The sequence below is a fragment of the Callorhinus ursinus genome, unplaced genomic scaffold (genome assembly GCF_003265705.2).
Source record: "Callorhinus ursinus isolate GAN/ISIS: 27379988/994484 unplaced genomic scaffold, GSC_fseal_2.0 scaffold15, whole genome shotgun sequence".
NCBI lineage: Eukaryota > Metazoa > Chordata > Mammalia > Carnivora > Otariidae > Callorhinus > Callorhinus ursinus.
Window position 1 is genome coordinate 20,090,821 of NW_027397077.1, and position 27,469 is coordinate 20,118,289.

The following is a 27,469-nucleotide window of genomic DNA, read 5'->3' on the forward strand; positions in this document are numbered from 1 at the left end:
TCTCAGTCTCCTGGACATTGTGATTGGTTCAGAAGTGCCCATGTGACCAAGGACAGCCTGAGTTCTTGTGCAGAATAGATGCTGGAGGTGAGCATTTATCTGGGGCCATGAGCTGCAAAGATGATGTAAGCCTAGAGCTGCCAGGGACCATGGAGTGGGGGAGATGGTCTGCCTGAGAATGAAGCAAGCTCTCTGATGGGAGTATGAGAGGGTCTTGATGAGTCCGTTTGAGCCTCTGGATCCAGCTATGCCTGAAGCTAGCCCACTGCTTGGATTTCTCAGGTACTTAAGGCAGTAAATTTCCTTTTTTTCCTGTTACCTCTTGCAATGGAAACAATCCTAATTTAAGATCATCATTCTGAATATGGATGTTTAAAGCAACGGTGAAATACTGATATATAAATGTCAGGTAGGTACGCCTATGTCAGGATCTTGAAGAGCCCTACAGGAGAATGGGCTGCTGAAAGCTTGAAATAAGTTGTAGAAGGCTCATCAAATTGGCTGAACTCATCCACTGTAGCTGAAGGCACTGGGACAAGAGAAAGTGACCAATTCAGTCCTCTCACCAGCAGAGCGAGCACATGGCAGCATAAGGTAGTTAGACCAGGTACTGTCAAACTTTACCATGTGTGACTCTCTTGCAGATTTGTTAAAATAGAGATTCTGGTTTTGTAGGTCTAGGGTAAGGCCTGAGAGTTCGCATCCCAAAAGGTTCCCAGGCGATGCTGATCACGCTAGTCCTTGGATGACACTGAGTCACAAGTGTGTGGAATGGCATATTAATCAAGAGCCCTGGCTTTGGTGGAGAACACGGATGGATTCTGCCAAAGGAATCTACCAGGACCTTAAGCGAGCCACTTCGCTCTGTGGGCCTCAGCTTCTATCTGTAAAATGAGGATAATAGCCCCATCTTGTGGCTTTATTGTGAGGATTCAGGGTAATAATGCCTGCAAAGTGCTCAGCATGGTGCCTGACACATAGGGCTCACCGAATGTCATTAATATTACTATTGCAATACTCTTCGGGCAGCATCTCAAACATGAATCCACAGGTCACTTGAATCAGAATTCCCTATATCAAAAATACAGATTGTTAGATGTGCCAGAGACCCAAGGACCTCTAGAGATGGAGTCTGGTAAGTATCTCGCATGAATACCGCAGAGGAATCTGATGCAGAGAAGCCTAGGGACCTCACATCCCAGGGTGGAGCGCAGACGACCTCAATCACGTGAGGGCAGGTGAGCAGGAGAGAAAAAGGTAGAATAGTACTGTGTCACTTTCAAGGTACTTCATACTAACCTGTCTGGGGGCAACTGACCCGCCTCCATTTGCTAGTCATGAGTTTACAGAAAGAACAGGAGAGAGAAAGAGAAAAACGCAGGACTGACTTACCTTGACTATAAAATTCGAACCTCCAGGCCAGTGCCAGAGGACGGAGTACATTTTCCACAGTAACCACCGCATTTTCCTACGACTCGGGTACCGTCCTGCAAGGAAATGCCCACGCTCAGACTACCCGCCTGGCTGGTGTTCCCAGGGCTGCCCCTGGCTTTGGGCAAATCTCCCTTGCATGCCCAGAAGGGAAGCCTTCCGAACAGAAGCAGAGCCCAACATCCTCACGTGGCCTAAAACTGGGGCTGACAAACTAGGCTCTGTGGGCCCCGTGCAGCCTGCCGCCTATTTCTGTATGGCCCATAAATCAAGAATAGTGTTCACATTTTTAAATGGTTGAGAAGGAGCAAACCAAGAATGCTATTTCCTGACACGTGAAAATGATGGGAAATTCAAATTTCAGTATCCATAATAAAGTTTTATTGGAACACAGCCCCGTTCATTCACTCTTTTAACGTCTGTGCCTGTGTTCAGGCTCCCAGAGCAGGATGCGTAGTGGTGACAGTTCTCATTGCTTTAACACTGCTGCTCAGCACGCTGTAAATCACGGTGACATGGGTATAACTTGGCAGTGTTGGGAATGCTGTGCGGATTGCCCTATCATAATATTTTGCTTTATTTTATTACCAGCGTATACCATCATGTCAGAACCAGGAAACAGAAGTGACTTCGAATGTTGCTCTTTTAAGGCACCTTGGCATAGGAGCTTATTCTTTTATCAAACTGAGATGGCAAAGCATTGTGTTTCTCATGCCATGACATGACAGCCATGCGAGGAGAATATGGCATACACCAACGCTACCAACCTCAGCCTCATCACACAATCCCAACTCACAAGGAAAGCAATGGTCATACATTTAGAAAGTTTACAACTGAAGATCTCACCACAGCACAATTTCCTCCTCACAATAAATAATGAAACAGAGTAAAAATAAACAATGAAACTAGGTTTCCAAGTGGCTGATGTGTTAGCCAAGCAGGGAAAACAGTGAATGTACCCCAGTCTGGTTTCACTGAACAGCTGAACAAATGTGTCCAGAGAAAATACTCTGTTTTAAAGACTATTATCCTTTTTGTAGAAACAGCTGCTTGAGAAGTTAATGATATTGAAAGCAACATCAATAATCAATTAAAACACAAGGCAAATAATTGTGGGTGGTATTTTTTGACTGATAGGTGGATAGCATCGATATTATTCCGTTGTTTATTTGAGGAGGTGATGACGAGTCTGAAGTGAGTCAAGAATTCGCTGCTGTGAAGAGTCTGTGTAGAATGAGTTCAGGCAAGAAAATTTCAAAGAGGTTGAGGAAACACTAGTGCCGAATAACTGAAGTGGAATCTACCAAGACGTGTAGACAACTGACAGGTGTAAAAAATATGGAGATGCAGAGAAAGCGTTAGTTGGCCAAATTTACAAAGCTCATAAAAATGTAAGATGTTGGGGTGCCTGGGTGGTTGTCAGTTAAGCGTTTGCCTTCGGTTCAGGTCATGATCTCAGGGTCCTGGGATCGAGCCCTGTGTCGGGCTCTCTGCTCAGCGGGAAGTCTGCTTCTCCCTCCCACTCTACCTCTATGCTCTCTCTCGTGCGCGCATGCACACTCCCTCACTCTCTCACATAAATAAATAAAATCTTTTAAAAAGTGTAAGATGTTTGAAGCCTATAATTATTCATTGTATTATCCATCAGTAGGCACTCTGTGGAAAATATAAGAATCTATCAGGTGTTACGGAACCAGCAGTATCAAGGATGAACATCTTTTGCTATTGTGAACTTATCCCTCACCCGCTGTATAGAAGCAGTACACCCTGACTCATGCTACCACCCAGCAGTTTGATAACTGAGCCGTGATAAAGTTTTACTGTGAACTTTTGAGCTCAGGGCTGGGATTAAAATTTTTCTGAATGAGAACTGCTCTCCATCGCTGTCACTGGACACTCACTGGCTTTGGACATTAGCTTTTGCTATGGATTTGACAATATTTCCTAGTGAACTGAACTTAAATTTCAAGGCAAGACTTCTACTTACAGGCACAACTTATACCATGGTAAAGTCATTGTAATGGCAATTAACATTGTTCCAATCATAAGTAATGTTAGGCAGCTTTATGTACTTTCCATTCAACTGAAAGTTAAAACAAGAAGCTACAGCTCATGCCACATAAATTTTTGGCATGATATATTTTCTGAGCCTGAGCTGCCATTCCAGCAGCATCTTTTGGACTTTGATGTAAGTGCAAAGAAAATATCATACTTCAAAATCCATGTAACAAGGCAATTGAGGAGTTTCCATCTTGCCTTCAAAGGCAAGGGCTTAATCTGCAATGTAATGACATGCTGAAGGGCGAGTATTGAGAAAAATCTAATAGAATTCTAGAAATGCTTGCCAAGCCATGAATATGCTCAATGAAAATTATATGGTTGTGGACTATATCAGTGTTTGCGTAAAAAAATGTTTATAAAGATGAAATACAGAAAATCTCATCTCTGATCAGCATTTAATAAACACTTATAACCAATTTTGATAATAGAGAATTAGGCCAAATATTCAGCTAATTAAGCAAAATATTATTCTCTGTGAATATTCCATTCTTCTCATTGGTAAAAATGTATGACAAAAAATTGAACTCAATTTTTATGAATCAATAAAAATTTTGTGCAAATTTCTTTCCACTCTTGTCATATAAATACATATATAATATTACTGATTTTGCCTCCTGGCTGGCAAAGTCTAAAATGTTTATAAATAAGTATAAGTTATTTGGTTTTTCACAGAAGTTTGCTGGCCCCCAGTCTATCCCTTCCTGCCTCTCCAGATTCATCCTGTGACTCTCCAGATACCATCCTTTCCCTCCATCCCACCCCTGACCTCTGCATTTCTTTGGGTTGTTCTTCTGACATGCCCCTTGTAACAGAGGGCCTTTGCACATACGATGCCATTCCCTATAATTGGAACTCTCTTCCGTGTCCCTCTCCCTCTGTGTGCACAGGACCACCCCACCTTTTGACTGTTAAATTCTTCAGAACCCAACCCAGGGGCCACTTCCTCTCAGATACCTTCCTTCCCCAGTTACCTGACACACAGCATCCTGTAAAACTGGGTAATTCTTTCTTTACATCTGTCTTCCTGCTACAATGTAAGCCCCAGGATGGTAAGGCCAATGTCGTTTTCAATTCCAAGGTCTCCAGAACCCAACAGTGTATGGCTCAGAGTGATACTAAATACACATTTGTTAAATGAATGAATAAATGAGTGAATGAGAGGCTGAAGCTGATGTACACTCTTCTTTTGGACCTGCAATTCAGATTGTTTGGCTAATTTGGTCCCCTAACACTTGACCATGTTTCAAAGAACTCCCTGTCTAATTGGAACAGCATATCTCATTGTGTAAATTTACCATGTCATATTAGCCACCCTCCATCTCTCCATTCCTGCACAATGTTTGCCACCTTTGATGTTTCACATTTTCCACTATTGGGAACAACATTGTGATGAACCTTATTTGTGCCTGCATTTCAGGATATCTTTGGGCTACACTCCCAGAACTGGGTCAAGGGTGTGAAGATTTGCTTCCTCTGGCCAAGCTCTGAAAGTCTCTTGCAAATAATGGATCATCTCATTTAAAAAGAAAGAAAAAAAACTTTGCCAATTTAACAGATAAAGAGAACAAAATAGTTTCTCTTTGAAAAATTTGCTTGCCTTTGATTATGAGTGACACTGAATTGGAAAAGTGATTTCTAAGACCCTAACTGGTCCTGCGTTTAGGGGCTCATATTAATTCTGGAGCTAGTCTGACACCACCAACTGAATCTGATGCCAGACCAGCCTTCTAGCTAGCTCCAGCCTTCCACCTTCTAGAAGGTTCTAGCTAGGAACCTTCTCCACGGGCTGAAGCACTGGTCTGCAGGCCTGGAGAATGCTGATGCGCTGGAATGTCTTCTGTCTCATCCAAGCTCACGCTTTATCCACACTCTCTCCTGACCCAGCAGTGGAGTGAACCAGGGTCAGACTGCCTAGGGCTGGTACTGCATTTTTAAATAACCTCTCTAAGCCTCGGTTTCCTGGTGCATCTGCAAAATGGGGATAATATTTGTCTCCCCTCAGAGGTGTGCCGTAAATGCAAGAATGTATATAAAGTACTTAGCAGACTACTTGGCCAAATGAACGTGCTTAAAAAATATTAGCTATTATTATCATAAAAGTAGTTTTTATGTGTGAATCTCCATCATAGCCTATTCTCATGGAGATGAGGCAAAGTCTGGGTAATTAAAAAGTTGCTGATAATGGCTTTGCAACATTCATGCTATTTCACTAATTGGGACTCTGTTAATTTGATTTAGATAAAGTCTGAGCTAAAACTTATCATTTTTACTACAGAGTACAAAGAAAAAAAATACTAAGAAAATGATTAGCATAAACATGATTGTCATGGAAACAGTGCCTATTTTAGAGAAAAAGGTATATTTTCCAGCATCTTAGAAGCACCCGCTCGCATACAATGAAACACTAATTATAAATCATTTTTATTTCTTCATTAGAGCAAGCCCTCTAAAAATCTCTTTCAAATGAATATTTTGTTAGCTTAGTTTGAGCTATTACATATAATTAAAACGAGTGACTCTCTGTTCCATTATGAATAGTTTATATTTCATACTTCTCACTATTTTTTTCTGGTTTTCTCAGTCAATATGACCAGGGAAAGTAGGTAGGCTCATGTGATTTCGAAGAGTCAGAACATCTTTGATTGAAGTGTGTTTATTTATATTTCTTTGGAGTGTGCTGGTGGTGAACTGCCCATAAAACACAGGAGATTATCTATCTATCTATCTATCTATCTATCTATCTATCTATCTATCATCTATCTATGCATATGAATATTTGTGTGTGTGTGTGTGTGTGTGTGTATTTCCCACTATAACCCTAGACAGTCACATATATGTGAATATATACATTGCCTAACTTTTAGAATATATTTAAAACATCAGGAGCCTGGGGGGCTCAGTCGGTTAAGCGTCTGCCTTCGGCTCAGGTCATGATCCTGGAGTCCCGGGATGGAGCCCGACTTTGGGGTCCCTGCTCAGGGGGGAGTCTGCTTTTCTCCCTCTGCCCCTCACCCTGCTCTTGTGCTCTCTCTCACTCTCTCTCTCTCTCTAATAAATAAAATATTAAAAAAAAGAATATACTTAAACATCAAACTTCTATAGGAATGTATAGGAGAAAAAATGCACATGTATAAAATGTAATTTTTCTCTACTGGCCTATAGTACGATTTTTATACTTGTGTATAGTTGCTTTTCAAAGTGAGTTGTGGGTTGGGAGGCAGTCCATGGGAGATGAATGAGAACTGGTTCCATTCCATGTATACACATGCACCCTGCCCCCCACCCCACCTTTATCTCATGTTACCTTAACTCCACTGGTTGTAATTGAGCTAAAAGATAGAAATGGAGTCCATCTCCTCTCTGACAATACAGAGTTCATTCATTTTTAATTTCAAAGCAATTCTTCAATCTACCACACTTCTCCCAGCATAAGGAATGTGGTTAGGGCCAAGGGCCAGGCAGCCAGGCCTTGGAAACACAGGCCCCTCGCTCCTTGCTGACCCCACAGCTTCCCCAGGCATGCAAAGAAGCAAAGAGACTGGTGGGCACCTCTCCCATGTGGCCGGAAATGAACCTCCCCTCACTCTGCTCAGCTCTCAAGGCTGTTCCAGAGCCTCCTCCCGGACAGAGGGTCAGAGAGGAGCTCTAAGAATGGGCGTGTGGAACTGCACAGGACCTCTGGATGGGGCCAAGGGCACATTCATGAGTTGAGGGTGCACAGAATGTCCCTGGTAGAGGAGTTTGGTATTTCCACATGTTCTCTCCAATCTCACATCCGGGTCATGCTCCCCTTTCTGTCTGTCTGTCCCTCACCCGCGAGCAGAGTAGAACCTCACTAGTTCCTGAGCACAGCAGGGGAAGCCAAAGCACCCCTGGGCCAAGGAGGTGTCCCACCGGCCTCATTCACATTCCCTGGGGTTGGGGGAACAGGGATAGGACCCCCATGGTGCTCAGGGTGCCAGCCGGGCCCAGACTCAGCCCCAGCTCGGGCCACAGCCCCCGGTCCTTCCACTTTTCCATCTCAAGCCGGCCTATTTCCTCCGTCACCTTGGCCAGCTTTTTTTTTTTTTTAATTTTTTATTGTTATGTTAATCCCCACACATCACATCATTAGTTTTGGATGTAGTGTTCCATGATTCATTGTTTGTGCATAACACCCAGTGCTCCACGCACGTTTGGGCCAGCTTCTAAAACCTGACTGCAAGTCTTAGGGCAGGGAAGCGTGATAACATTAAGAGCTAACACCTCAAATGAGCCTGCTGTTTGCCAGGGACATGCAGACAGCTTTTGGACCCTATTTCATGTATGCCCTACAGGAACCCAGCCACGATCCTCATTTTACGGATGAAGGAACCACGCCCCACCCCACCCCCCAAGAAGTTAAATAACTTGCTCAAGAGCTAGTAAGTGCAGGAGCAGGCAATCCTCCTTGAGAGTCTGCAAGCTGAACCTCTGTACTCTGCAGCCACTGGAAGCTTTCACTTCAGCACCGGGGGCTGCCTGCTGGTGGCTGGGACCCGGGATCCCTCCACCAAAGCAACATCATGTGCCTACCCTCACCCACCTTCTCAAACTCCCTTTCCAGGTTTGATGAGAAAGCTGGGAAAATGGGGTTTAATGCACATAATTTGCCCAGTAAGGGTAGCTCTTTCCATTATAAAAGTAATTATTTTTATTAGTTACAAATAGGAGAAATGTCTTTCCATGACACATGGGGAGCCCCCAGCGAACCTGACAATGCGACTCGTTTTTTACCGGTTCTCTTCCTGATGATGAGACCGTGGTTCTGGTGACTCCATTTTATCCTGGATGTGACTAGAGTTTCCCTACAGTTTTGCTTGGGGAAAACATTTTATTGCCAACCAGGTTTGGAGAATGGGGGTTTTCACCATGCCTTTTTCCCTGTAGCTTCAAGGGAAGAAAAGTAAGGAGTGACGAGTTGAAGCTGAACCAGAGCAGGGCCATCTGGAGAGGAGAGGATGATGACCGGCCAGGGTCTGAGTGCCACAGAGGAACCAGTGGGGACTGGTTCCTCGGGGACATGGTGGGAGCAGGACATTATACAGTTTTGCACACTGTGTTCCATTATACGGAACACCGGTTATTTGGGGAAATTAAAAGGTCCAACTTCGAAAAGAAGGTTCTGGGGTTGATTTAACAGGTCAGTGGTTCTCAAAATGTGGTCCTAGGCCAGGGGCATAAGCACCACCCAGGAAATTGTTGGAAATGTATATTTTGAGCCCCTCCTGAGGCTGGCTGTGGTTTTCTTTTGTTTATTTGTTTGTATTGAGGGGCGAGGGGAAGAAGGAGAGGGAGAGAGAGAATCCCAAGCAGGCTCCGTGCCCAGTGCAGAGCCCGATGTGGGGCTCCATCTCACCACCCTTGAGATCATGACCTGAGCCACCCAGGCACCCCGAGGTTGGTTGCGCCCTGCGGGTGACGAGCCCCACAGGTGATGCTGACACACACTCTAGTTTGAGAACCACTGATTTAGGGGAACACTGGTTTGAATAAAGTCATACAGGCTTCCTTCCTGTATACTTTATTCCAACCTTTAATACACGAATGCTTACAGTGCCTCTTCAAGAAGGAAACAAAATGTACAATTTTTTCCCAGATGTCTGCAGCCAGGGAGGCCCATTTTCATGGAGCATCCTCAGGGGATGCTCTGAGAACCAGACAGCAGGTGAGGCACACACAACAGCACTTGTCAGAGCTACCAAGAGCTACAGATGGCTGCGACCGGCTCCCCGGGATTCACAAGGAGGGCTCGACAGACCCTTGAGATTAATTTGAAGCTCGGGCTCTCTGAGCTGTCATGTTAACACAAAGATTTAAAAGAAGGAATATGCTGGCAGGCAATTTTCAAACCAAATCCCTCCAGCAAAGGCTAACTTCTCTCCAAGGCTTGGGAACCCGCCACAGATCTTTGCGGGGTAGAGACCATTCTGTCCAGCAGGTGGCGCTCCCTGACGTAATAATGTTTAGTTTCCGGATGGAAACAGCCAAGTTGATAATGGGCTAACAGGATTGAAATTTATGTTACATAATTTACATAAATGGCTTCCTATAGAATCATGCCTCATGTCTGACCATTTTGGACAGTTAAGTATTTTTGTTCCTCTGAGCGACTGAACCATAACATATGGACCCTGAGGGGTAGTGGCAGGGAAGAACATTGTAATTTGGGAGCACATTCTAAAGCATGTGTGCGGTCAGCTATCTTTATTCCTTTCAGTGCAAAGGAAAACATTTAATGATTTATGAGCAATCAATATGGCCATTTAGTGAATCAGATTTTAGGTGGTTGATTGGCTTAGAGAAAAAAGGGAGTAAGATGGTTTTTTGTCATAGACAAATTTAATCCTGGCAGCTAAAAAATAAATGGGCTCGGGAAACTCTGGGATTTCCCCCGGAAGTCACAAGTGGATGTTTCTTTCTGGGGGGAAGCAACTTGAATTTCTTCTTTATATTCTGATTTTGATAAGGTTTAGCAAAGAAAAATACAGGACACCGAGTTAGATGTAAATTTCAAAGAAATATTTTTTTTAGAATAAATACATCCCATGCAATGTTTAAGACAAGCTTACAGTAAAAAAAAAAAAAAATTGTTGCCTGTTTATTTCAAATTCCAATTTACCTGGGCATCCTGTATTTGAGCTGGCTACCCTACTTTGGAATGATAGCTGCTTCTCCAGTTCTCTCATCTTCTTTCTTCTCCCCTCCCCACATTTCTGAGGAGACCCCGGGGTGGGGTCCTGGCTGAGGCAGGACTTGGGACCCTGGGTCATACTCTGGTCAATTTCCCATTTGTCCACAAGTCAGGTTCCTGTCCCAGGTGCTCAGAAGTTCTGAGGGAAGGCAGCAGTTTCTGCCCTGGCTCTACAAGAGAATTGCCCAGGGAGTTTAAAATTCTACTCCGCCTCAGGTTCCCATTCAAAGAATCAAGCTGGGGCCGGGGGCACATGCATTTTAAGCTTTCCCAGGTGGTTCTAAGAAAAAGCGCTGAGAAACAGTTGCGCAGACCTGTGCTTCTCAAGCTGTACTGTGCTGATGATCTACCTGGCGACCTTGTTCAGCGGCGGATCCTGACTGAGAAGCTCTGGGGCCCCAGAAACTGCACTTGCCATGAGCCTCAGGTGATGGTGGTGCTCCGTGTGGACCACACCCTGAGTGGCAAGACTACCGAGCACGAAGAGCTGGTTAGTGTGGGACCCCCGAGTGCTTCTCTAACTCCCCGGAAACATCACCTGGTAAGTTCTCCCTTTCTTCCAGCCTCTTTCATATTTCAAGTTTTCTTAAAACAACCAACAAACATCTTTTTCCTTAAGTTCACAAAAAGAATCTCATGTTGGCTAAACTGCGAAGTGTCTGAACCACATCCTCTCTTGGAGGCTTCCTCCTGCTTTCAGCTTCCCGGTTAAGCATCGTCTAATGACTTGGATGGCTCACAGGTTCACAACTTAAGAGAAGAATTCACCAGAAGGGAAGCAAGGCTCTTTCTGATACACACACTTACACATGCTTCACCTTCCATTCATTTCCTACATTCTCTTCCGGACACTTTGCAGAACGGTTTGAGGACGTGGGAAAGCACATTCATTCCTCTAGCACCACCACAACAGATGAACACGGAAGGAAGGAAAGAGAAAACAAAACCCATCCGAAGCCACTAGGTAACCTTACCGGGGACTTCTTAATGTCGGAGACAGCGTAATTCCCTTGTGATATCCATCTGGCTGATTCAGTTAAAGAGAGGCCGGTTCCGTAAAGGTTGATGCTAAAACGACCCTGGAATAAATGGCCAAGGAAAGAGATTTTTAGTCCACGTGATGTCCTAAGCAAAGACCACACAATAAAAGGGACCTTGGAAAGGAAGACATTAATTAATTATGATAGCTACTAATTAATGAGGGTTTTCCTGGAAGGAGGGGGGGGAGATCTGGGGTAGGCACTTTACATGCATCATCTCATGCATCCTCGTAAGAGCACTGTGAAGGGGTTCTCTTTACAGATGGGGAAACTGAGGCCCAGCGGAGGTGAGTAACTTCTCCAGGATACAGTGAGAGTCCAACTCACATTTTCCTGACTTCAAAGTCCTCGCTCTCAACCAGCGCCATTTTGCCTCCCTAACACAGCAATCCTGATGTTGCTCACAATTATCGGATTCCTTCAGGAACAAAATGTCACAGTGTAATTTTTCTAACAAGATCTCACTGCCAAAGCTTCCTGGGCTGCCGCTCCCCGCCGCGCTGAGCGCTCTGCGCACTAAGCACAGCGGGGCGGGACTTCAAAGGAGAGGCGCGTTCTCCGAGATCGCCAGCAGAGGGCGCGCGCGGCCCGCTCTACAAGGCCTGCGGCCGGGCCGCCTCTTCCACGCCCCGGATCCCAGATCCCAACCCGCTCCGGGGTTCTTTTCAAAACGGGGGCTCAGGCTTTCCAGGTTTATTTCTAAGGAGCCGCTGCAGCAGAGCTCCTCTCTTGCTTTCCCCCTCTGTCTCTGTCTCGCTTTTAAAACTGACTCCACAACAGCACCTGAAATAGTCTGTTGAGGCTTCCTACCCCATAAGGAGCAGTTTCAGAATTTAAAATGTTCTGCACCAACAGGCTCACGGCGGATGCTTCCTCTCCTCTCTGAACCTTACACAATCCCTACTTTGTCAAAGCAGTCTTTAAAAAAGCGAGGAGGAGGAGGAGGGCCGTGAGGTGGAGACTCCCAGCCAACCAGAGCTAAGTGTAAAAATTCGGCTCTTCCCTCCCCCAGGCTCCCCCCCACCCCCCGCGCGCCATGAAATCCTGGACAGATTTTTTTTTTTTTAGTCTCTCAGAAACTCAGTTTGTCCATCTGTAAAATGGAAGATAATAACAGTACCTGCCTCAGAGTACTGCAGGGAGGGCTGAGTGAAATTAGCCAAGCAGACATGGCTGGAACCTAGTAGATGCTGAGAAATACTGGTAGCAGGTGTTTTGTGTTGGTTGTCTGACTCCAATAGAACAGTAAGCTTAGTGAGGGGAGGGCCTTGGTATTACTTTATTTCCATCAGTAATGGTTTGTAACACATGACCAAGCACTTGATAGATTCTTAATAAATATTCCATCCTAGCTCGTCCACTCTGACGTCTGGGACTAGGTGTACTCTGTAGGTTTCCTCTCCATATCAGTGCCATTCATAATTACAGAGTTTAGCAGAGTTTAGAAACCCCTTTGAGGCCTTAGATTCCACATCTATAACATGGGGACATATAAGATTCCAACTCACAGAAGTGATTAGTCTGGTCTAGGTTAGTGGCTCTCAACAGAGGACTATTTTGCCCCCAGATATTTGCAATTTCTAGAGATATTTTTGGTTGTCCTAACTGGCAGGTGTGTGTATGTGTGTGTGCACGTGTGTGTGTTACTAGCATCAGAGATCTTGCCAAATATCCTGCAATGCACAGCACAGTTCCCACAACAGAGAATGATCCAGCCCAAAACATCAATAGTACTGAAGTTGAGAAACTCTGGTGTAGAGGATGGATTTTTCCTAGAATCCAGACTCCTCTACTTTCAGTGTGACCTCAGGCGAACGGCTTCACTTCCCTGAGTTCATCTGTAAAATGGGTTAGTAGGGAATTAGATAGAAGCTATAATGCACCCAACTCATAAGCCAGCAGAGAGTAGGTGGTATCTTAGAAACATTTTTGGAAATTACTTTATGACAGTACTCTACAGATGTCAGCAGCTGTTATGTCAAAGAGCCTCAACAGGTGTCCACGACTGCAGATGTGCTGAAGCACAAAGCCCTCCCTGCCCGGCCTCCCCAGACACAGGCCTCTCCGAGCTGCACCATCCCCTCCCTGTCCCACCGGCCACCTCCTCATCTCTCCAGCCTGCCCCGAGGCGGGCGTTCACGCCGTTCATAATGTCCAGACCGCATCACTGCCCAGGATCCCTCTCTTCCCCCCAACCCCATCCTGCTTTCCAGGCTGACGTCCTCCTCCACCCCGACCTGCACTGCCGGAGAAGGTAGACTGGATTGGCTTCAACCTCAAGGTTCTTGGAAGGTCCAGGCTGCTGACCTGGCTTCTAGCCCAAGAACGCCCCCAGCTGATCTGGGGGTCCAGGATCTGAGCACGCGCCACACGCACGGCTAGCCCGACCTGCTATCTCAGAGTGAGGGGATGCACCTCACAGAACAGGAGGTCTTCCTCCTCATTCTCTTTCCACCTTCCCCAGCACGGGGGACCTCCATTTTCTGCTGATAAGCACCACCTTAAGTTGAGGGCTGCCCAAGGAGTAAAGACTTACTAGCCTCTTAGCTCCAGGTGGGACATATTTGCCCCTCATCTTCAGGGGGTAGAGGGCCTGAGAGCGACAGCTACTACCTCCTGTTGCTGATGCAAGAGAGTAAAAGTATTTCAGAGTATGCGTATGCTAGAGGATCCAGAGAGAGTTGCAAAAGATGTGCCTGAGACAAAGAGAGGTTTTGTTCTTTGTTGGGACAAAAGGGAAGGCTGCAAAGTCTTGTCTGCACTTGGTGTCAGGCGGACACCTTGGCCAGTGTGGGTTTGCACTCAGACGCACTTGGGATAGAATCTGGCCTCTACTGAGCACCAGCTGTGTGGGTTGGGGCAAGCTACCCAACCTCTCGGTGGCTCCATTTTCTCATCTGTAAACGGGGGGTATTCTCACAGGTTGCTGTGGGGATCACATGCTACAGTCTTAGAAATGCTGGGCAAAGTCTACAATCTAGGAAACCCTCCATAAATGTGACCAATACCAGCATCAACCACGATAATGCCACATCCCTGGTGATCAGAAGAGAAAAACCACATTCTGGCTGTATTTTCAGTTGGGGGCTCTCGGAAGGGGGGTATTCTTATTGCTAAATAAATCCCCAAAGCAACAGTGTGTGGGGGGGAGAAGGAAGCAAGGTAGCAAACAGAACGCCCCTCCGCTTTGACTTCTGTGCAATCGTTAGGTTATGGGAGGAACCGTCTGTTCCAAAGCACCTTGCACAAGTGTGCTCCTACAGATCTTTCCCTGGAAAACCGATCTGCAACACTCCCGGCTTTCATACCCACGTAGCTGGTGCTCAATCCATGTCTGAGGAAATGAATTCTCAAAGTGCCCGATATGGTTTGAAGAATGGGCTAGGAAAAATATAAATTAGCTTCTCACTAGGCTTTGGGTTTTCTCATTTAGCAACTGCTTCAGGGGTTAGGATTTAGCAAATCAGTAAGTTCATTTGTCTCTGAATTATTAAAAGACATGAATGCAAATTACCTTTAATTTACTTAAACTTCCCCAAAGATGCGCACAGAGAAACAAGGAAATCCTCCTGACTTTTGAAAAAGGCAGGACAGGGCTCATCTATTAGCTGTTAAAATGCAACCCATACCAATGGGGTGTTTGAAGTCATCAGCTGCTTTAAGAAACAGCACTTCAAAAGTTTTCAATTCCTGGGTAATAGAGGAGAGGCCCCCTTTTACCATTATGCCCTTTGTTTATTTTCTTTCTCCCTGAGAGCTTCCTTTTCACTTCTCCAAAATGTTTAGCATTGCTTTCTGAAGCTGGGGGCTGAGAAAACACTTCGCTAAAAGAAAATTCAGATGTGTTTGTCTTTGGATGATCTCTGTGGTTGGGCGTAAATCCATCCTGGGGAGACAGTGCCTAGGATTCCAAATGCATCTCCCAGTCCCAGTCCCCAGACTTTTGAAGGCCTGTTGGCAAAGTGGGAAATTCCTGACCCAGAGTTTAGCAACAGCCTTGTGAAGACCCCATGCGAACCAGAGCAAGAACGAGGGGCCAAGTTCTCCTGCCTGAGATCACCGATCACCAAGTTCCTTATCGCTTCTCAGGGCAGAAGCTTCTCGCAAAGACTGATGCCTGCTTTGCAAATTTGGCAGTGGGCTGGTTATTAGGACAGCACGTTTCAAAGGGCAAGTTAAAGGTTGCCATGCCTCTAAAGAGGCAAGAAAGCGTGGAAGTAGAGTCCGGCAAGGCCATGGCCGGTCAGCGACTCTGCTGAGGAGGGAATCCAGTAGGCGATGCTAAACTTGCACTTTTGGTCTGAACACGATATGTTTTATACACGTGAAGTAGGGATAAGAATTTTTCTGTATCATGCAATGTTTAGAATTTTTAATGGCTGACCCTGGTGTGTGAGCTCCATTTAGTGACAGAACATCGCGGGCTTGAAATCAGTTTACTGGGGTGGGGTGGGGGTGGGGCGGAAGGCGACTATTGACACCTTGGAAACTGGCAAAGGCTACAAAGCAGGGCTTTTTATTTTCTTCAAGAGCCAGTCAGGAAACACAGAGCAGCATGTCACTGACTGTGTAATTTTCATTTTCTTAACCATCATAATTTGTTTAAGCAAGCCCCTGCCATCCGACGTCTCATTTACTTCTAAGTTTTTACCACTATAATAGGTGCATTTTGATGAATGCAGAAGTTTGGCGTGTAGCTCTGATCGGTTCCTTGGGAAACACTAGGGATTGCTACATTGGTAGCTCTGAGCATTGCTGAGCCTGTCTCCTGATGCAGGCGGGCACGCATGGCCCTCCAGAATAGCTGTTCTGACTGCGTTCCCAGGGGCAGATGCAGCCAAGGATCCCCTGGGGGCAGGGTGGGCTGTGGGTCCTCGGTCAGGGGAGACCCCAGCACGTACCTGTGGGCACTTGGCAGCACTGTAGCAGTCCCCAGCTGTGGCAAAAGGGACGGGGTGCCCTTCGCTCGTCCTGGCAAACTGTAAGTCAGTGGCTGTGGGGTTTCGGAGAAAGGGAGAGGAGAGGGAAGGGCAAAAAAAGGCACAGAAGGGACAGGACAGTCCCAGGGAGGCAGAAGGGAAGGAGCGTAGCAAGAGAAAGAGTAAGAGGGAGTAGGAGCGGGGAAAAAAATCCAAAGTATCATTAGTGAGCAAATGGATCCAGATGTGCACTTGCTTTCTCCCCATTATATTTGTGGTTCCAAGAGTCTCGTTCCCTGGGTTTTATCCGCACAGTCTCTTCATGGTATGGAAGCCAAAAGGGGGGTTTAAGATGACTTTGGAATCGGTTCTCATATACATAAATATGTGAGTCACCTCCATTAAATGTAGTGTCCTTGGACAGTTGTGGGTCTCCCGAATACCGCCTCCCAGGCTTAAGGATAGGAGGCAATAAGCCACAAAAGCATGTCCAGCTACTTAGGAGTTATTCCCTGAGGCTTCATCTGTCCTCCCATGGCCTATGCGCTATTATTGCCAAAATGTGGAGCAATTAGAACCCACATCTTGAAAGTATTAATGGCAGTTTCTCAAGTTTGGGGCTCACTTGTAGTTTAAAAAAAAAAAGCCAATAAAAACAATGCTTGTGTTTTTAACCCTCTTGGAGCTCCTCCTTTGGAGCAGCTCTACAAATGGGGACCACAGATCAGGAGGAGTTCAAGTGAGAATCCCCCAAAAGCTGTCGCTCATGGAACAGAAGGCAGAAGGCAGAAGGCAGCTTTTTACCTTTCGCCTAGCCTTTCGGGAACAGCAAAAGGCCTTAATCTTTCTGCAGTTACCCACGCTGCAGTGGGAGGGAAATCGGAGTTCTCTGTCCCGCCAGGAAAGGGGTCCTTGCAGCTTCAGAGCAGAGAAGCCCTGGGTCTTAGCTGCAGTGTTTTCCTGAGCAAGAAACTGCAGACTCTCTGCCTTGAGTCTGCGTCAGGCTGGCTGAAGGCAATAAAAAGTATCTTGGTACAAATCAAGTTTAATCTATCTCAAGAGGAAAGCAGCGCAATATTATGGGAGCCATGTTAATGAGGAAAAAATTAATTATTCATGATTTCTGTTTCTCCTCCATTCGAGGGAACATGTTTGGATAGTTTAGCTGTCTTTAACCACGCCTAGGATTAATGTCCCTAAAAAAAATGTGATGTGGGCTGGGGTACGAAATCAGCTCACATGGAGGCTAGTTAAAAAAGGTAAGTCTGAGGACTGAAGGTGGCTCAGTCGTTAAATCAGCTCACATGGAGGCTAGTTAAAAAAGGTAAGTCTGAGGACTGAGGGCGGCTCAGCCGTTAAGCGTCTGCCTTCGGCTCGGGTCGTGATCCCAGGGTCCTGGGTTCGAGCCCCACGTCGGGCTCCCTGATCCGCGGGGAGCCTGCTTCTCCCTCTCCCACTCCCTCTGCTTGTGCTCTCTCTTTCTCTCTCTATCAAATAAATAAATAAAATCTTTAAAAATATATGCTAAAAAAAGGTAAATCTGTATACCAATTTTCTTCCGTAAATCAACAATCAGATAAAACTAGGCATATACCCTTGCACCTGTGTACACTCTGCATGGTGGAGCCCTGTGCGGGGACCGGTGATTCCACACGAGTCTCTTAGTTTTGAGGTTTGTATCTGCTCTTTCTTCTCCCTCAAAAACTTCTGCTTCCCCACACTGATACCTTGTGCACGGCTAAATCGGGCAACAGCTTTAAACTCGACCTTCAGTTCTCAGATTCAGTGTCCTATTTGGGGGGATGCTACCCTGTCACCCCACAGTGCAGTAGTGCCCTTCAGAGGCCTTCACCTCCTCCATTCATTCACTTATCCCGAGTCTGATGGAGCTCCACCCCGTGCTAGGCACTTTCCGGGGACTGGCTGGAAGGCAGGGAACAGAAAGGAGCAAACCCCGCCCCCACGCAGCTTGGACCGGGGTTGTCATCGCTGGACCTCAGGCAGCTCATCTTGTTCCCCTCGGGATCTCAGAGCCTCGTCCCTAGCCAGTGAGCAGGGAGCAGCTTGTTGGCCGAATGGAGAAACTCATGGGCACATTCCCTCCCCTGTGACATTCCACTGGACTTACTGATGACCTGCATTGTCGTCAAGTCTATCCTGATTTTCTGGAAGCTGGAAAACCCAGCTGCCGTGTAGTCCTTCCGACACTGGCAGTCATCCCGTCGGCTCCCGTTGTAGGGACACTCGGTTGGGTTGTGCAACCTGTATTACAGAGAGAATGTTCTGGTAAGGATGGGAAGGTATTTCCAGGGATTTGTAGGTGCCTGCTCTTCTGAGCCTGAGTTCTTCTACCTGTGTCCGTACACCTCGGAGAAATTCTCTGAGTCGCCATGGACCAGTGTAATGTATTCTTTGGGGTGGTCCGACTGCATCCCTGCACAGAAGATCTGAAAGACCAGAAATAAACGATGAAGATCAGCTCAGCAATGAGACGATGACACCCAGTGCCATGCACTCCCAAATCATTCTAGAAATAATGACTGATGTCCAGTGTTCACCTTCAGGAGCTTTCCTTTGATGAGCAGGAAATATTCACCATCTTCACTGGTACTTTTCAGTCTCTTTACCTCCTTGCAGTTTTGGGGTAACTCACCTAGAAAACACGAAATGCAAAAATGGAGTGTGATGCTCCAAGATGTCCACCAACCGCCTACGCAGTGAATATCCTGTTCACACTATTTTTTTCCTTTTTTAAAATTTAATTTAATTTTATTATGTTATGTTAGTCGCCATACAATACATCATTAGTTTTTGATGTAGTGACACTATTTTGCTTTTAAAAAGGGGTCAATTTCTTTAAAATAAATTCTTTCCCCTTTTGGGGATAAACGTTTCCTTTATTTTTTTCTTTCAGCTTTACGGAGAGGTAATGGACATGTAGCACCCTATGGGTTTAAGGTGTATTGCATAATGACTTGACCTCCATACACCGTGAATAATTACAGTTTAGTTAACACCCATCATTTCAGAGAGATACAAGAAAAAACAAAAATGTTTTTTCCCTTTTGATGAGAATTTGTAGGATTGACTCTCTTAACAACTTTCAAATGTACCAAAAGCCGTGTTCACTACAGGCATCATGCTGTGCATTACATCCCCAATCCTTATTTCTCTTATAAATTCTCTATTTCCACAAAGGGTAGGCCAACAGACAAAGAAACCAAGAAACCCTGTTCTCCGTGCCCCAGGAAGATGGTTTCTGCAGGCTGACTTACAGTGATAGATATTGTGACATGTTTTCCTCTCTTCCGGCTTTAAAGCAGCAGGGCACAAGTGGCTGGGCTGGTCCTCGCTGGTTAAACATTGCACAGATCTGTGTGTCACTCCCACACCACAGGACACCGAGCACTACAAGGCAGAGCAGAGTCAGGGATGCCACTCCTGAGCGCAGGCTCTGTGGTGCACACCTCACAGCCTGAGACATCATGTCCAGAGTGTCATTTCAGACCCTAGGCTGCTGAACACCAGCAGCTGATGTGTACGGGACACTTACGGTGGGCCTGTCTCTGTGCTAAGCATGATACCCACTTAAACACAGACGTGTCTTACATGTGTATTTATAGACATAGGTATATGTACATATTATGATATATATATATATATATTCTCATTTAAGCCTCACAAGAATTCCCTGAGATAGTACTACCAATTTTTCTATTTTTATAGAGAGGAAACTAGGGCCCACATGTCAAGAAATTTGTTCAAGGTCATGGTGGAGCCAGGAATCAAACCCTAACCACTTTCAACTGATCCCATATTTTCACCTTATTGCTTTCCAACACTGAGAACCTAGGCGTCCGGAGCCGGGGGCGATGGCAAGAGTCCCGGGAAGTCCCAATTTAAAACAGTCTCACTTATTGTACCCCTAATGCAAGGAAATATTCCCATTAAAGAGGGGTGAGGATATATTGACTTCTTGACCACAGAAGCAATGACTAACTCTTCTGTCACTCTTACTATATGACAAAGTTCTAGGGGCTTGTTTTTTTAAAAGCCCTGTGGTAAAATACAGGTAACTGGACATTTGCTATCATAATCTGAGAGCTGTTGACATATTAACTCATTTCTTCTTCACAGCCACCCATTTTGCAGACGAAGAAACTGAGACTCAAGAGTGTTGCGCTTTGCATTCAACCGGGACGTAGCGGCGCCTGGAGGCACAGTGCGGCTGTCCGGCTTCGGGGCCCACGCTCTACTCAGTGGGACCCCCCTGTCACCCAAGAAGAGAACGTTCACTTCCCATGAGCCCATTTCAAGACGTTACCTCCCGTGTCTTCCCATCATCTCTGCTGGGAGGAGAATCACTTTGGGTGGGGCAGGTGGGGCGTGTTTAAGATGGAGTTGGGGATCCCAGCACTTTCGGATTTGGTGACCAGGCAGTCTACTTACGCTCCCCCAGTTGCCGACTCTCCAGGTGGCCGAGACAGGGCACCCCCTCAGGTGGCAGGGGTGGACGCTGGCTGGCTGAGTGCCCGGGCAGTTGATGGTTGTTTGGTAACTGTACTCAGAATTCTCCTTGCCGGTGTAAATCTCGCTACAGGAGACGAGCCTTTGTTTGTAGCCCTTTCCACAGGTCACTGAGCACTGGGGAGACAGCGGTTGGGAGAAGAGGCTGGAGCGGCGCCCTGGGGGAGCCCACAATAGGCCTCTGACCTCCACCTCCAACGCTGACCCCTGACGGCGCTGCAGAAAGCGCTCCCTTTATTAGCTTGTTTATGCATTTCAAGTGGCAGACCCCAAGCACACAGGAGCCGTGCAACCCGAAACCACGTCTTCCAGGATCTAGAGCTTCCACTGTATCTTCTCGGCCCCCAGGGCAGGTGGGGGCGCCTTGGGCCCCTTCTTTGGATTTCAGGGGGAGAAAGGGGGAGGGACTCCAGCTGTCCCTGGTCCCATTTATAGGATCCCCAGCCCCACTGCATGCTTTTCCAAACCTACAATGACCATACCAGAGCTGTGACCACGGGGCTGGGGTGGGGGGCATCACAGCCCACCTGAGTTACGTGTGAAACCCAAGCACTGAGCCAAGAGGGGACTTTTCCTTTCCGGGTCCATGCGCTTTGCTTTCCCGTCTGCCCTCCACTCAATGTCCTTCTCTCTCCTCTCTCCCTGCCCGTATATCTTGACTGCAATGTTACCTTTCTTGTCTACCCTCTCTCTTTCTCTCTCTCACCAGATCAGGCAGTCACTTACCTTTTTACCGTAATTACACAGCATTTAAAAGTATGCAAACAATACAGAAAAGGAGAAAGAAATGCACATCTTACTAGTGTCCAAGACCCTTCCCCTGATGGGACATCTAATTGGCTACTGATACAATTTTCAAGTATGTTCAACCTCCCAAGCTAAGTATTTTATATAATATATTTAAAAACTAACACTGAAGGATAGTGAATTCAGTTTTGATGGTGTTTTTAGACACCGTCATCAAAAAACCAGCCATCTCCTGTGAAGGTGTTACATAAAATTAAGCAAGAGGATCAGGATTCTTGAGACCAAAGGCTGTTTGAGGTGGCCTAGATGAACCCCCAAAGCCGTCCACAGCAAGTAGTGTGTGATGCATTTTCTGGGGTGAGGGACCCTAGCATCCATTGGGTCTCATGAGCTATTAAAAGTCACCGTGTCATTCTTTCCTAATGTCTCCTGAGCTGCTGCTTTAAGCCATGTGGCTTTCCTCCCTTATAACTGCTCAGGGGAGAAGACACCCCCTGAAGAGGTCCCGGAGGCAAGGAGGGAGCAGGCCCCACCAGAGGTACATAGAGCATCCCTGGAAGCATCCTGCATACGTTTTTTCCTTCTTTGGCTGCTGATGTTTAAATGCCTGAAGAGCCAGCAGACGCCAGCCAGGGGAAGGCCAAGCTAGTCTGGGGTGTTTCATGTGGCGGCAGACTGTCCAGGCTGGGAGGCAGGAGGGAGAGGGGAACCTCTTACTCTAGACTCTCTATGCCTCGGGGTCATGTGTTTGTTTCATCATGAGCATCTATTACTTCTCTAATTTGAAAAGAACAGTAAAGCAGGATGAAATAACAGGAATGTGCACTCCTTGCCTTGGTAAGACACTTCAGGCCCGAGGAGAGAAACTGCATGCATCAGCCAGGGCGGATGGGTCCTCCTTCCCCATCTGGCCCAGGCTTCCCCACATTCAAGTAGAGCTCAGAGGAAAGCACACAGCTCGCCAGGTAACAGAGGTCCCAGAGAGAAGGTGTGGCTTGCTGTGGCTTCTTGTGTTTTACCAGAAGCTTTCCTAGAGGGATTTGTGGTCCAGTGCCTTTGGCACCATGGTCCTTGCATCCATGTGGGGACCTATCTCCAACCCTTGCAACTTTGCCTTTAAATCTGCAGAGTTTTCAATCCATGATACACTTGAGAATTTGCAGAAATATTGAGGGTTTTTTTTTTTTTAAATCTTCTACAAATCTCATCTGTTGGGGGTTAAGATTAAGGTTAAAATAAAGCTATAGGAGTGACATGACTCAGTCTTATAAAGAGATCAAAATTCTTTTAGCATAATAATAACAACACACAAAAGATTAAGATGAAGATGCCAATGCTCGCAGTGTGAAAGGTATAGAAACTCCAGAAAGATGAATGACCAAGAACTAAGCCAGAAACCAACTAAGAGGAGGCCTCCAGGAGGCAGAGAGGGACAGAGGCCTGAGGAGGGAGAGAGGCAGAAGGGCAGGCTTTTTCCCTACTGCAAGCCAGGGCGTGGCCTGGTGGGGCAGTGCTGAGAACCAGAAGTTATGGACCATGCCTGACGAGGAACCAGGAGAGGTGAATCGAAGAGAAGAGAGGAGCCCTCCCCAAATGCCTTCCCCCTACCCTCCCTGGGATTTGAATGGGTTTGGAATTTATGCCTAAGTCAAGGACTTGGCATTGACTTTCCAACCCAAAGTCAAGGACTATTTTGAACAAGCATCTGGACTCCCTGGGTTCCTGGCTAGCCAATGGTATATCTATTTCCTAATGATTTGGACCATGTCTCCCCTCCACTCTTTAAGAGCACACTGAGAACATGAAGAGTTGGGGTAAAGCAGGGTTTCTCAACCTCAGCACCATTGCCCGTTGGGCCAGATGGCTCTCTGTTGGGTGTGTGTAGAAGCAACCCTGACGTTGACCCACTAGATACCAGTAGTATCCCAATTCTCCCACTTGTGACATTCAAAAATGTCTCCAGACATTGCCAGATGTCCCCCCTGGATGGGGAAGGGGAAGATCAGGAGACATAGTTAGAAAGGACTTTAGGCCAGCTACAGTGCAGAAACAATTCAATACCCAACACACGTATCACCTACCGGCAAACATTCCTCCTATTAAAATGTGAAATCGCTGCCCTGCCAAACTTGAAAGTGGGTCCAGTGACAACGAGCATATTAACCTAAAAATTTTCAGCACCTTTGCTATGAGCCCAGGTAATTGTACCTCTCATTCCTTTTGGGCAAATGACAGCTGGTTTGGATATTACAGGTCTTTCAGTCTTTGAAAATGTTATGAGGCTTGAAAATAATACAATCATGCTGTTATTACCATTGGTGTATTAATAATAAAAAGTTTCTAGGTTAGGCATTGTGTATACAAGGAGAAGAAGAAATTGATTCCCTGAATATTATGGAAAATTATTTTCTCCCTCTGGATCAGAGGTTGTTAAACAAGCGACCCATATCTGGCCCATGAAAGTGTTTGGTTTGCCTCACACAATGTTTCAAATAAAAGATCTGAGTCCACATTTTAAAGTTAGGAGCTCTCACATAAAAGTTCAGATTTTTGTCCTCTCTTGAAAAATCAGGTCTGGTAACACTGGACACACATTTCTGCGTGGCCTCCGCTGGAGAGGGAGAGAAGCCTGCTCCCTTCACATGGTATGTGCTGGTTTGTCATAGTCTCCACCATTCCCTATTGTCTCCCTGACACTAATGGCGTTTTCTTACCTTAACTTTCTTCAGACACCGACAGGCATCAAATGAACTTGCAGGCCCTGTGATAATTCTCCTTTCTTAGCATACCAACAGAATTTAGGGGAGCTAGGAGACCATCTCAGGCGCTCTCCCACCTTGAACATGGGGGGCTCTGGCCCCAGGAGGCAGAACTGGCAGGTGGGCCAGAGTCTTCCCCATTCCTGCCCTGGTCCCTCTGTTGCCCTCAGGCTGTCGCTGACCTGAAGGTGGTTACAGAATCCCGGGCACATACCTCTGACCATTCTCCTGTGATCCAGACATACTCGCAGGGCTGCAAACTACAGCTCTCGCGGTCCACAGGCCGCTTGCTCATGTCGCAGCGTACGCCATGAACCTCGCTGCCTTTGTCCACGTCCACGCACACCACCTTGCGGTACCTGGAGCCTTCGCCGCAGGTCTTGGTGCACTGTTCATGACAGACAAAACGGGGGTTGACATTGGAAAGTAATACATGGCTTATCATATGCTGTTACTGTAGAGATTAATTTTCCCGTCTACACACCCTTTAGGACTGTGAGGCCTCTGAGGGCAGGAATGATCAGAGAGATCATTGCTTTATCCCACTTACCCCCAACACTGTTCCAGGCACAGCAACAAGTAAGTGGCTACTGGAATGAAGGAATGAAAGCTTGAGTGAACGGATTTCAGGTGTGGAAAGGACCTTAAGGCTTGATTACTTTACTCACTCAAATACTGAACCTCTTTAAAACTTCCAGCGAAGTGGCTATCAGACTGGTGTCTAAATACCCCCAGAGCCAGGGAAGCGGTGATGTCACCTGTCCAGGTGGCCCATTTCATCTTACTATTAAATATATCACTTTGCAGATGGCAGCCTTTTGTCCCGGCTCTCCATTCCAGGGGAGCATGAAGGACAAGTTTCAGTCCTTCCAAGTCATCCCCCTTCAGGAACTTGACATACTTTGCTTTGTTGTGACCCCCGACTGCCTTTTCTTCTCCAGGACGGACTGCTCTCAACCCCCGTTCATTCAGGAAATATTCACCGAATTCCTAGTGTCAGGCCCTGGGATGGGTCCTGGGTCAACAGAGAGGAGCTTATGTTTTGGGAGCAAGGACAGACAAGGAGGACGTAGACAGCTAGGTAGTGAGATTTAGCGAGTCCTATGATCTCCATTTTTCAGGTGGAGAAACTGGGACTTAGTCTACATGCCCTGTCCCAGATCAAACATCTCTTTGTGAGGTTGATGGGACACACATTTTTATCCCCATAAACCAAGTCAGGAATACAGAGCAAGCGGTAGGTTCTGTTCTAGGACTATCTCTATGTTGCCCGCAAGTTCTTTATCTTTTCTCTTTAACCAACAGCAAACCCCACCTTTGAAGTTTAGCTTAGTTATCTGTGTTGCTAAAGGTCTCTCAAAGCCTGTCTAATCTAAAGCATCTGTGTCACTCAGCATTTCAAGACTCTAAACTACCTTGGAAAACCACAGTGAGCTAAGCCAGGGGTCTTTTGTTTCCTTTACACCAGGATTATACACTCTGTTGTCCCTTGGCCTTATCTAACTCACCGACAAACACCAAGAGCTACTGTTAGCATGGTGTCTTTTAAACTTTCTCTTTTTAGTATTTGGGGAGACCCATGAACCCCCACTTGTCTTTCTCTTCTCTCACACTGCCTTCCCTTTTATTACCCATCTCATCCCAAAGGTATTTCAGTTTGGGATCCAGTCTGACTCAGAAATGTCTTTCCAGATATGCCTTGTGCCTTTCTTTCTTTTTCTTTTTTCTTTTTTTGGTAGTAAAATACATATAACATTTACCATTGCAACCATTTTAAAGTGGAAAATTCAGTGGCATTTAATTATCCATAATGTGGTACAATCATCATCACTATGTGGTTCCAGAATATTTTCGTCACCCCAAAAGGACCTTGTACCCATTAAGCAGTCAGTCCCCACTTCCCCAACTGCCAGCCTGTAGTGACACCATCTGCTCTCTGTCTCTACGGATTTGCCTGTTTTGGCTATTCATATAAAGGGAATCCTGCAACATGTAGCCTTTTACGACTGGCTTCTTCATTTAGCACGATGTTTGCAAGGTTCATCCATGTTGTGGTGGGTATCAGTGCTTCATTCCTTTCTCTGCCTGAATAATCATCTGTTGTATGGCTTTTTTTGTCCCCTCACATGACAATGGACACCAGGTTGTTTCCATCTTTCAGCTATTGTGAATGGTGCCACCATGCATATGCATGTCCAAGTTTGAACATCAGATTTCAATTCTCTTGGGTCTACTCAGGAGTAGAAATGCTGGGTCATGTGGTGCACCCTGTGTCTTTCATGAGCCACTTTGTTGTTTTAGGAAATAAAAGGACTATGTGATATGTCCTGGTAGACCCTTCTCATCTGCAAAGTGAACTCATCGTTTCTGCTGCTTGGAAGCAAACCTCAGGGTCTAGAATGTGGAGTCATTCAAATTTTTCTGGGGGTACAAATATGAATTGAAAGCTCTGTGGGGTGAGCATGGAGGAGCAAATCACTTCAAAGACCCGCTAGCTCAGCCCTCGCCTGGGGTTTCCTGGGCCTCTGGAGTTTGCTGGGTACTATTGTGAAGTAACGACACTTTCGTTTATTCATTAAAAAAAAAAAAAGCCAAAGGAGTTACAGAGCCACTGGATGTTAAAAAACAAAACAAAAATGTGGTTAATCTGTGATGTGTAGATAAATGCAAAAGAAATAGTTAACTGCCCATAGAAAAAATAATTCTTGAGAAAAGCAGAACCTAGGCAACTCAGATCCTGATGACCGAGCAGCCTAAACTGGACTAAACCTTCCAGTGTGCTCTCATTTTCACTCATCCCCAGGACTGCAATTTGTGTCAATAAGTAACACTTTAGAGCAGAAATGCAAAGTTTCCTAGACCCTTGTTTGCTTTTTAAGTGCTTCTGCCTTGGTCTTTAAGGAAGGTTAACTAGCATAAAAACTCTCTTGCCAACAGCAGAAAAGGGAGTTGGGGAACCTTACCTTGAATGTAACTTTTAGAAAAATTAAGCTAAGTGAGTAAGTGACTTGTCCAGTGCTTTGGAATTAGTCAACGGCAGCTGTGAAGGTCACCTGGCAAGGCTCTTCTCCTGGGGTCCTAACTCGAGTATGGGGGCTGGGTGAGCAGAAAGCAAACCCACCCAAGCTACTGCATTTCATCAGCTTTTGGTAGTATCACCGCCCACCCCCTGACCCCAGGATTAAGGACTCTTTCCTCGAATATGATCTAGAGTGTTCCAAAAATAGCCAGAACATTCAACTAGCCTCATTTTAACTTCCAAAAGGTTTTCTC

At 46.1% G+C, this 27,469-nt stretch overlaps 1 protein-coding gene across 6 annotated transcripts in view; it reads right to left on the reverse strand.

Annotated features, from left to right (window-relative positions):
• ADAMTS9 (ADAM metallopeptidase with thrombospondin type 1 motif 9) overlaps positions 1 to 27,469 on the reverse strand; it is a 159,590-nt gene that overhangs the window by 1,988 nt on the left and 130,133 nt on the right. For all 6 annotated transcript variants that reach the window (XM_073901495.1, XM_073901496.1, XM_025885665.2 and 3 more), the window contains 9 exons: positions 24,411 to 24,584; positions 20,613 to 20,807; positions 19,439 to 19,571; positions 18,722 to 18,816; positions 18,516 to 18,610; positions 18,292 to 18,425; positions 16,146 to 16,237; positions 11,179 to 11,283; positions 1,393 to 1,487 (listed from right to left, as the gene is read on the reverse strand). In XM_073901495.1, coding sequence (XP_073757596.1) covers positions 1,398 to 1,487; positions 11,179 to 11,283; positions 16,146 to 16,237; positions 18,292 to 18,425; positions 18,516 to 18,610; positions 18,722 to 18,816; positions 19,439 to 19,571; positions 20,613 to 20,807; positions 24,411 to 24,584 — 1,113 coding nt within the window. In that variant the 3' untranslated portion in view covers positions 1,393 to 1,397. The remainder of the gene's footprint in view (positions 1 to 1,392; positions 1,488 to 11,178; positions 11,284 to 16,145; positions 16,238 to 18,291; positions 18,426 to 18,515; positions 18,611 to 18,721; positions 18,817 to 19,438; positions 19,572 to 20,612; positions 20,808 to 24,410; positions 24,585 to 27,469) is intronic.